The sequence below is a fragment of the Colias eurytheme genome, chromosome 19 (assembly GCF_061535395.1).
Source record: "Colias eurytheme isolate Ceu_HAF_F1 chromosome 19, ilColEury1 Martin Lab GWU primary, whole genome shotgun sequence".
Classification (NCBI taxonomy): Eukaryota; Metazoa; Arthropoda; class Insecta; order Lepidoptera; family Pieridae; genus Colias; species Colias eurytheme.
In genome coordinates, this window is record NC_142998.1 from 6,887,885 (window position 1) to 6,900,036 (window position 12,152).

The 12,152-nt window shown below is 30.8% G+C and overlaps 1 protein-coding gene across 1 annotated transcript in view; it reads left to right on the forward strand.

Annotated features, from left to right (window-relative positions):
* Nucleotides 1-12,152, forward strand: part of hwt (SH2 domain-containing adapter heavyweight) — a 149,090-nt gene continuing 136,938 nt past the window's right edge. The window contains exons 1-2 of the mRNA XM_090112929.1: nucleotides 1-407; nucleotides 1,522-1,657. Coding sequence (XP_089969055.1) covers nucleotides 16-407; nucleotides 1,522-1,657 — 528 coding nt within the window. The 5' untranslated portion in view covers nucleotides 1-15. The remainder of the gene's footprint in view (nucleotides 408-1,521; nucleotides 1,658-12,152) is intronic.

Sequence of the window (12,152 nt, forward strand, 5' to 3'; positions counted from 1 at the left end):
AGCAAATACGGATTCATGGAAAAGGTTTGGCGTCGAGTCGGTCTCCATTCCTCCCGCAAGAAAAGGGATGGAAGTGGGACTAGCAGGGAAGTGACGTCATCGGGTCCGCCAGAAGCCGAGTACCAGAATATCCATACATTAAGAACAGCTGATTTGATACGTCAGCGTCAGGGAGAGGAGAAGTCGACGCTTCGTTCGTCGTATATTATACGGAACGGTGACAATTTTATTCTCGTCGAGAGACGCAGACGTAGGCGTCGAAGGAGTGGAACCAGGGCATCATCAGGCGGGCGGCATCATACTCCTCCCGTTGAGGAGACGAACACCCGTACCGAACAAAAGCGCCGCCCACCCGCCAAGTTGAAAATATTTGGCATTCAATGGCCTTTACATTCAAGTGATTCGAGGTGAGCATAAAGATAGCTGCGAACTATTTAATTGCAATTTTTAATGAGCATTGAAAGCAACGCAGTTTACGCTGGATAGCTTCATATAATTAATGCGGCGTTTGCAATCCGTTACACTGCTTAATAACATTGTTTACCATTGTTTAAGCACTTTTTATAATAATATGTACCTAAGTACTTTGGTAAAAATAATATTACGATCTGACCTGAGGAAACCTTGCGCTATTGCTCGCACAAAAAGCTTTATTTTGCTAATTGCCTGAATACTTCTTATAAACATTAAGTAATAATGTATATTTATACTTGTTTTTATGCATAGGCTCTATGACTCTACATAGCGTAATTATTAAACACATTCTTAACATACACGTCGCGCCATCTATCGCCAAGTAGTAATACTTCATCGTGATTATTATTTTAAACATACAGCTACGTACCGGACCTGATGTTGTGGTTAGGGTCTCTAATATATTTTATTTTGATCTACGAAAGTAATTCAATAATAAGAAACCATAATTATTATAGTTTGTTATTTGGCATGATTGTAATCAAATGATTATATAATATATATATAATATAATAATACAATGTTATGAGTCAATAATAATATAAGAAATGTGAATTTGAAGCTACATGTATACTATACTAAATAATTCATCGATTTGCACATTGAAATACCTATGCCAAAGCACGTTTTGATTGAGATCTGTGTCGTACAGAATAATAACTAGTAACTCGATAGTTAGGACGATTCCTACGATTGAGTAAATTACCTACATTGCTATTTATTTTTTTGTATAAATATTAAACACTATTTTGAATCAACCCTATCATTAACGTATAAGCATCATAATTCACATGTGTTAATAATTAATAATATTAATTAACAATATAAAATAATATTAATTTATTGATAAATACAACAGTAACATCATACATTGAATAGTTTTGATAATAGAGCAAAAGCTCTACATTGTATTTTATATTAACTTTACAATTATTCGAATGCAAATGTTACAATAGTTGTACATAACATCGTAGATACATTTAATAAGGCATAAAATCCACAAGTCCGCAATGATATCCTTGTTAATTGGCGCAATTAAACTGACAGGCACACTTCGATCACCCGCCGTTTCTGCCGCGGGCGGCGGTCGCGCGAGGACAACGAACTTTACCGTTCGAACAGTTTCAAGTTCGAGAGGTTCGCCCGCGAACCGCCGGCGGAAGAGTTCACTTCTAGCTCACAGGTAAAGTAATGATTAATGCGGTTATAGCATGGCATATGCACGTTTACATATTGAAGGCAAATTAATGCAATGTTGAAATGTACATGCGAATAAATTGTGTATGGTTTTGCTTAAAAAGGTACCTACTGAAAGAAACATCAAAAATACACGAATGTATTGCTAAAGATTTTAAAACTTTTTGAAGATTTTGGAACTAGATATGTACTTATAGATTAATTGAATGGTTAGGGGAATAATTGCGCGAATTATTTGTTACACGATTGATGTTATGTACCTACCACTAGATAAAAAATGATTTGTATCAAATTGTACCTGCAATCTACCTATGAATAAGGAGCGAAAGTTCCCTCTTATTAGTTTATTATTTTACCTAATACAGATAAAAAGGTCATTTTTTAAATCCAACATTCGTGAAATTAGATTTTCTTTTTCAAACACGCATCGACCGCGTCTGAGGCTCGAGTGTTGTGATATTGCAAGGATATTCAGTTCAGTATGAAAGCCTCACCCACTTATCTAGATGAGCCATCTTGTTCACAAAAGGCTTGCTTATAAACCGCCACACTTAAAAGGATTTTCTGAACACTTTCAACTACAATAGCGGCTACGAAGCTACCTACTATTAGAAAACATAGAGTATCTGAACTAGGTAGCTTAAAGAATATTAATAATTATGTTATGTTTTTCGATGCAAATATCTTTTTTGAATACGTTGTTGTAGGTAAGAAGAAAGATACAATAAATATAAGTTTTTGGGCCATCAGATGTTCATATTTTATTCATAGGCACAGACTAATAATAATGGTATTAGGTATATCAAAAATTATTATGAATAATATTTTTTTTCCTACCGGTCAATTTTATCATCCTTTTTATGTTTTTATGTAAAAAAGTTTTTTTTTATCAAATGGGCACTTCTCTGAAGACTTGAAACATGAAAGGATGACACATTCTGAAATGAACAAAACATGTACCAAATAAGAGCAACGATTTTTTTTTCATTAATACATATAACTATTTTTTCCAATCCTACTATTTTAATAATAATACTAAAATATAATCAATATAAATACCTAATAAAAATAGTAAATGTAATGTTGAAATCGCCATCTAGTGACGAATAGCGAAACTATCTGAATCTTCCGTACTTCTCGGTTTTGTAGTGCTTCAATAGTATGCTAATAGATGGCGCTAATTTCAATATCTCGTTGAATGCATTTTTAGGCTGGTTGCAGAGCTAGACCGACCGTCAGTGCGTACGTCAGTCGCGCTTGTCATATGTATGGAAATTCATAAAACCTTTCATAGCTAGACCGACCATACGCACGCGTATTGTCATGCGCAAGTGTCATAGTCATACAATTGTTGATGCGTATCGTCAGGACCGACGGTACGCACTGACGGTCGGTCAAGCTCTGCAACCAGCCTTAGTCTACGTATATGTTATTTTGTCAATTTTTGTAATAGCCCATACAGATTATTTCTGTGCTCCAGAGTAAGAGTGTATTTTTAAGTTTATTTGTAATTAATATTTTAATCTTATTGTGTAGGTATTATACGTACATTAATGTGAAAATAATACAAGGGATACAGGGATAAGTTATTTAAGTATTTGTAATATCAAATCTTATTACAATTACATATACATATAATACACACGTTGTGCTATCGTGCTATCAATAATATGAGAGTGGTCCCTGCTGCAGCTGCGTCGACAACATAATAGAAATATAAAAAAAAATAGTCCACATAAAATGATATATAAGTCTTTTAGTATATATAGGCAATAAATGAAATTGTTCATCGAATTTGCTCACTAGAAACAACATAACTTTATAATAAAGCATTGAAAATATACGACCTTTAAGAAAATAAATCTGTGGTATCTGGGAGACACCTGTTAACTCCAAAAAGTTAAATTTTCAGGAGAAGCAATTTAACATATTATTGATGTATTATTGGCTGCTAAAAATCGGATATAAGATATAAATGAATTATGTCATATTATAATGAAATATCATATATTAACCCTTTTTTTGCTTGTACAGTTTACAAAATTGACGCAGTAGTTTAGCGAATAATGTGACTTATCAGATTATAACCAAAAAAAAAATATTGCAGTGGAATGGACTTATCTCAAAATGAGCAAAATAAAAATAATGATTATTTCATTGCTATTCATTTAATTAAAACAATTTTACGTTATTTTTGTTATATTTCTTTATTTATAAGTTAATTTCACAATGGAATCACTCTTATGGCTAATTTTAATAAAAGTATGGACTTAACAGGAGTGTACATGCAACGAAAAATTTAAATAAAGGCACATATCAAATAAATATCAAAACAAAAGAATCACTCATTTGGATACTAATCATAATCTTCTTCGCTATCTGAGTAGTTTTCCAAAACAGAAGCTGATTGGTTTAAATTAGAATAGAAATCGCGATATACTGGATCAATGAATTGCATAAGATCCATTAAATCTTTAAACTTTTTGGTTAAAGATTTAATGGATCAATCGCCAATCCTCCGACATATGCCTGTTCAGGGAGTAATGTTTCTAAACAAAATATACTTTGCCTTCCTCTTCTTTTCATTGAAAATGTCCTAAAAGGCTTTTCAAAGATTTCTCCAATGAATACTTAAAACTTACTTCCGCTGATTTTTTTTCAAATTTTAGCCAGAAAATACTTTTCCAAGCAAAAGATTGTTTTGAAATGTCAATTTTTTTTTGACAAAATTCTTAGTAGTTTCGAAAAACCGTAAAATTCGGTTTGTGTCATAAATTTCACCGAGAAATCTTTGCTTGTCATTTTTATAACATTCAACTGCAATATTCGGGTTGTACTCTTTAACAAATCTTTCTATCAACGCATGATCACCGGTCACACTCTAATAAAATGAGTGTGACCTGGCACGAGAAACTTGTGGTGGATTTCGGTAGATTTTTGAGCCAATGCAATACAATACATAACAGGTAAGTAATATACAGGGTGGTTCTAAATTACGTTGACAAATTTGAAAATAATAAATTAAAAAAAATGGGGCATGCTGCGTTGCTTTTGTTTTTTAATTATTATTTTCACATGATTTGGCGCCAACTTAAAGTTATTTGTGAAGAGCATAAATTAAAAATTAGTAATTTTTTGCAATAATATCCTTATATGGTAAGCGGCAGTGCGAGATACTGCGACTTTAATACGATGTGCTTGGCCATCTTGGTGATCGTCCGGGAAGAGGCAGAAAAAGAACTCTGAGGACGCCTAGGCTTCGACATATCGTCAAACAAAGATTGACCCGCAATCCACAAGCCAAGGTAAGAAAAATGGCTCGAGATTTAGGTGTAAGTCATTCAACGTTGCAACGAGTTGTTAAAAATGAACTCAAGTTAACAGCATACAAGCTGCGAAAAGCGCAGCGGTTGGGTGATAAAGGTATAAAAATACTCCTTGATATAATATGTCGCTTACTGAAAGCGCGCTTCGCTGGTGAAGCGTGGAAAAATATTTTTTTCACAGATGAAGAAATTTTTCCGATTGAACAGTCTCATAACCGCCATAACGATAGAGTTTACTCTCCTAGTCGCCCCGGAGCCACATAAATTATCCCCCATCGGCAAAATGGTGGTTATTTTGAAAATAAATAGATATTTACATTAAAATAACACTGTATTTTAATTATTTAGTAGTCACCGTTATATATACCAAATTGGAAATATAAATCCAAATCTGATAAGTTGCAATAATTAACATGTAGGTATCTCATGTTTTTGGTACATACGCGGTAACTGGGACTTAACAAGTTTTAGTCCATAGGCATAAAGCTTGGAATTAACATTTATGTACTTGTTATATTAGTTATCAGGTTTGGCATCAAAAGTTACTATGATATATTAATGATAATTATAATATATCTTGATTGTAGCAAAAAATCTTGGATTTAACAGGAGTGTACATTTTTTTTTCATTTACTTCCCGTGGACGTAGAGATATCACGCCTGGATCAAAAAAATCTGCGCTTTCTGTACTTATCAAACATGTATCTAACAAAATTTTGCCAAAAATGGAGTTAACAGGTGTCTCCCAGATGCCACAGAAATAGTACCTACATTTATTTTAATAGCCTGGCCTAACCTATTTTAATTTCAAGGGTGAAGGAAAAAAAGTTTCATGTATTGTACCTACACAAGAAACGGTTAATTTATAAAGTACAATTATATTTCATTAATTACCTAATTATAAGTATATTTTTTTATATATATTAGTATATTTTTTCTGGCTTGTAGTATTTTTATTTCCCAATTTTATACACATTATTTATCAATAAACTTAAAATTGGCTCCAGCATTGAGTACCTGATTCATAAATCATGAAATCCCTGTCAGATTCAATCTGCGAAGTTTGATCTTTTGGCATGGGATGATAAAATTCATTTTACGGTTGCAATATTTTCATTTTTCCGGCATTATAATATGTATCGACTCTCGAAAATAATTTAAAGTTTAAACGTTTATAGAGTAATATAAGTATTGTTGCAAAACAATAAATAGATAGAATAATATGAAAAGATACATGGATTTCAGTACATTTGATTCAAAGCATAAAATAGTGTGTAATTAAAAAAAAAAATAGACACTTTAAAATATTTTCTTTAATTTTTGTTTTTTTATAAATGAATATTGTTTAAGTTATGGATTTTCTAATAGACTGGGAAAATAAGACTGATTGCGATAATAGTACATTTTAATCCTTGTAAACAGTGTTTAGTCTTAAATCTGAGCATTATGATTTGTACTTCCCTTCGGCCATCGGTAATTAAGTCTGGTTTGGATGGATGTAATTGAAAATGTCGATCGGTGTAATGTTCATTTTCCACTAATTAAACGTTCTGATGACATTGCAACCCTTACTGTGGTGTTACCGAATGGTAAATGGTTACTTTAAGGATTTTGTAATAGGTGGTATTTATTATTATAGATTGAAAGATTCTAAAACTATGTCTGATACATTTTAAATACAATTAATGTACAATTTTTAAGTTGAGACAACTACTGTTAGGTAATACTAATTTAAACTATAATAAGTACGACATGAATACATAAAATTTCAAGCACATTTCTTGCTGACAATAAGAAATGTCGTGGTATAAATCAAAAAATTTTATGTTAAATACATAATATTATTAGCGATTATTATAAACTATAAATTACAAACCACACACATATTGCACATTTTCAATATTAATATTATTAATTATGGATGAGTAAAGTTTGAATTAAGCCGACGTTTATTTGAATATTTCTAAAATTGATGTCTGCTACCTTAATTTAATATACGACCAATAAAATGCATCTTTTGTGGCAGCATAAAATGAAGATACATATTTAATATTTATAAATATGTCGGTGACGTTCTACAAGAAATTGTAAAAAAAGGCAAAGGAAATATTTCTATCGTATCTATATATTAAATTGTAGAGTTTATCAATTATTGTGAAAATAAAATATGGAACGAACGCTCTGTCTGTTTAGAAATCCGTTTAATTCATCAGAACCCATTCTAATGTATGAAAACTTTACAAATAGATGAGTTTTTAGCGTAAAATAGGTATACATTCGTAGACATTTCACTTATCTTTTTAAACTTATATCCCATTTATTTTTTGAAATCGTGGCAAACAAAACCTTATATTTAAAACACCAGTCCCAATATTACAAACACTATTGGTATACGACGTTCCCTTCTGTAAATACTAAATCCGATTGTGTTTTCTTATGAAAATCCGTGTAGATTGGTTCTACGATATTGGCAAAGTTTGTAACGAAATACTGCCTCGATTGAAATAAGCTCCCAGTTGACATGCTTCTGTTTACTACAAACTTGCTTTTGCAAAACATAGGTTGGGTTTATTCCCAAATACTTTCAGTGTATCGCTTATATTTTATTCAGTTATATCATATGAAATTTCAGAACTTGTTACTATATTGTGAGGCAAATATCATTTTCTAGGTATATTGTGTTGACTTTAGACTTTATAAAAATAAAAGTCACATGAAAACTGTGTAGATATAAGATGTAGAGTCTTGAGCAATTTCTTGTACCTAGTTTTTATTGCTGTTCTCATTAATATTATACTAGAAATCTCTATGGAAACCACACTATTTAAAATTAATTGTATTGTATTTACTTTAATTTTCATCTTTTTCTAATAGCACTTATAAAAATAATTAACTCCATCATTTTCGAGATTCTACGATGATATATTGTTGTTAATGCTTTTACTGCAACCAATTACCGCATATTAGGAAATAAATAACTTTCTTACTACCTTTATAACCAAACTTTAGTCGTTTATATTGTTACCAAGTACGATATGGTCTTTTCATCCTAAATACCCCATTAATACTGAATACAAACTCGTTATGTATTGTTTTGTTATTTTATAGATTGCTTAAGAAATAAAACTCTTTAGGGTAGGTGAGATAGTATCTTCTTAATTTTATAGCACTCGTGAATTATATTTATAGGTGTTTTGACGATTCGATGGCTCAAGACGAGTTAGGGTGTTGTATTTGTTAATAGCTTTTTATTTGGTTATTTAAAGTGTGAAGTTATAAAATTATATTAAGATGAATGAAGTGGAAAGAAACAATTAATAAAAAAATGAAATGAAACACGTTTATTATGGATTTTATAATGGATACATAAAAAAGATACAAAGAAACCACAATAGGCCTACCACTCAGTGCAATGCACTCATTTTCAGTGGTTGCCTTTGGATGTCTTGTTGACAGTGGATGTATTTAATATGCCTTTTTACTTCAGGTAAACTCTTCATAAAACTGCTGAGATTTTAGCGAAAAAACGAAACATACAAAGGTACATACTTGAGAATTAACATTATATATGCGGGATTAGATGTGAATATCAATGTCATATTTTTTAAAACTATTTGTATTGTATATTTCACACTATAGTTATTATTTCACCCTTGGCATCATAAGACCGACTACATAACAAAATGTCCGTGACAAAAGATTTATTTTTATAGAGCTAAAGATTTATTGTTACTGCTGCGTATGAGATACATATATAAGATTATATACGTTTATCTTCATTGAATAGTTATTGTTCAATGTCACCGATTTGTAGAATTATTTTATCCTGAAGGTGTTAACTTATTTGATTAACTTCTGTTATTCTGTTATAGTAAGTTCTATATGTCTTGATGGTTGTTTGTAGTGAATGCCACAATTTAAATTTGTTCTTGGGTATATAATAATTAAAAGAATTGCTGGTTTAATAACACTACTGACACGGTAATAATATCAACTTATATTGCCGTGCTACTGAATTATGAAAATAAAATATTTATTTAAAATAAAATATCTACTTATATTGTAAATCTTGCACCACTATTTTCAGACTGAAAACGAATTATTTGCGAGGGAAATCTCGTAGTGAAATATCGAAGCGAGAATCAGGAGGCGGGTATAGACTTTGATCTCACCATCGGTTGCATTAAAATTTACATATTTTCTGTTTGTATTTGCGCTTTCACTTTGATGTCCTTTCCAATGCGGTTCCTAACTTCGTGTAGAGACATCGATCGTTGGAGTAACTTGTTTATGCTGAGCGCTACCGACATAACTCACTTTCGGACCCTTTGTTTTGAAATACTCCGCGGTATTAGTATTTTGAACATTATTAAATAAGTATTCTATCGGGGTTTTATTTGTATTGTACAGTAATGATAATAAGTTGAGCGGGGATATCAGGATCAAGTAGGTATTAGTATAAATTGTTTTCTGTTCTACTCAAAAACTGAAAGCTTTACTTTGTTCAAAGGATAGATTACGTCACTTATTTGTAAATTCGAATTCATTAAAACAACTGAAAAAGTTAACGTATTGTTAAATAATATTAAAAATAAGTTCATTAAGAGCTTGTTTGCAATAACTTAACATTATTAAAATGGAGAAATTGTAATGTTAATTGTTAAAAAAAAAAACACTTACCTACATATAGAGCTTTACTCACTTTTAAAATATTCTTACTAGTGTTGAGGTTTTAATAAAATGCTTTTATGACATGCAATAAAAAACATAACGTTTATAAAAACGCATTCATGGTAAAATTAAAATCTGTTTTTGACTTAGTTTATTGTGCAGTTTAATGACGGATTTATTATTATGGCAGTATGTAGGGCCTGAAGCTGACAGGTTAATATTCTATGGAATATATGTATATACGAGTTCAAGTAATATGGATTTTTTCATACGGTTGTAACCATGCGTCATAAAGAAGCCAATTATGTAGTCGTGAAGGAATAGAAGTTGGTGGAATGAAATATTTTTAATTGTTTTTAGAACAGGCTAGGTTATTTCATAACATAAAATTAGAGATGATCCTTTTTCGCAAACTAACACATTTTTATTATTGTATTTCAGGCTTTTTTATTTTAATTGAAGTTTACATAAAGGTATTACGTATTTGTGTATAGTGTAGTAACGTATTTGTGTGTAGTAACAAGAGAATTTTTTTTAAAGTGTACTTACTTTATGTCAAATTAGGTTTTCATCGAACTGTCTTGTTCACCATTTAACTACACCTTTTATGTTAGCAAAAACGTCGCTCTCATGAAAATTATTTCTAATATAGTAGATATAAATTAATTTTAAGAGTCATCTAATTTGTCTGGCGGCGCGACGCAATCAGGTCTATTCAAGGGCAGTAAAGTAGATATGAATTGTATGCGTATTATCCTTGCATAAAACTGAAATTAAGATTTATTATAATTTAATGTTTTGTTAATATATTCCTATGTATGATTGTGGAGTGACATGAAGCTTTTAATGAAAAATTATCAAGTAATAATTATTATTTAATATGCCACATACATTGGTATCCCTTCGATTTCATGCCAATCAAAATGTAACAAAAAGCTCGTTATTAACGTGCTATGTCTAATTATGAAAAAAATCGACATAAAACAGCATTGGGTTCTATATACAGTAGGCGCTTGCTAATCCGGCACCGGCAATTTTTCCTCTATGCCGGATTGTCGGAAATGCCAGATTATCGAATTAGTATAGGAAATAAGACTTCATATATATATTCATAGTAAGTTGAATTTATTATAAAAAAAAATACATAAATTAATTAAAATATTAATTAAATATGTATTAAAATTACATATTAGGTTCATCGTTTGTGACGTTTTCGTTCAGTAATACGGCGTTAAGCCATGTAAAATACCGGATTATAGAGCGGGCTGTCTGAGTCCCGAAGTGCCGGACTACTGAGCGTGCCGGATTGGCGAGCGCCGGATTATCGAGCGCCTACTGTAATTTAGATTTAGGTGTTGAAACAGTGCACCAGCTTCAGGCCAACCTTAAAAAAATATTCATTAACACAGAGAAAGAAGTTTAATGAGTTTCTCAACCAATCAGACATTAAAAACTGAGGCCCCGTTTTTATTTGCAAGATTATTTGGTATTAGGGAGTAAAATGACTAGAAGCGTGGATTTTGATTATTCAAAAGGGTGAAAGTTAATGTAATAGAATGAACGTGATACGGATATTTTAAGATATATTTTTATATCATTTCTTAAAGAAATAGCAGTGTTTATACGGATTAGTATTATTTTTTATTGAATACATTATTTTAAAGTACGTCAAAGCGATATTTGTATTGATATTGTAATTTAAAACCAACTTAACTTTCGAACGAACATGATAAAGAAAACATTATATAGAATATCAATAAATTATTATATTTATTTACTAATATAATTTTAAAAGGATATCAATAGTTTAAATTATATCCTGTAAAGTAAAATAACATTATAATAATTTATGATCTTCCCACGACTGTCTGTTTCCGTTCAAGATGAATATACTTTTTTTTTGCTATCGAAACAACTTTAATTTATAACTTTAACTTTATATTATAATCATGATGCATAGAGGCCTTGATAATAATTAAAATATCTTGAGTTAAGTGTTAACAAGTAACAACATTAAAACGACAACAATTAATATTCGCTAAAAATAGCTTGTAGTCTCATGGAAGGTTCTAGCAAAACATGGAATTTTTGGTAATTGGGAAGCAAATCGTCTGTGTAAATAATACCGTTGTTTAGGCATCTGTGAATTCTAAATGAGGATGTAGATTTCGGTTTAATTAAGCATCCAATAAAAAGTCACGGAATTTGAATAACAATAAGGTTTCCTGTCTGGTCGAGTTTAACTTTGAAATTTCTGATTAGGATTTTTTTGTTCCCTTCAACTTTATGGCTTGCAAGTTCAGTCGTTTGATGTATCGTGTTGTTTTGTTGTGCTGGTTCAACATTGTGGTTTTGTGTTTTGGTTGTTGTGTACAAGATGTTTATAATATTATTAAAACTGATTATAAAGTTTTAAACTTTGCTCTACTGTTTTCATTTGCATTTCGACAAGTATTTTTTTCATATCTTTGAATTTCGCATGCA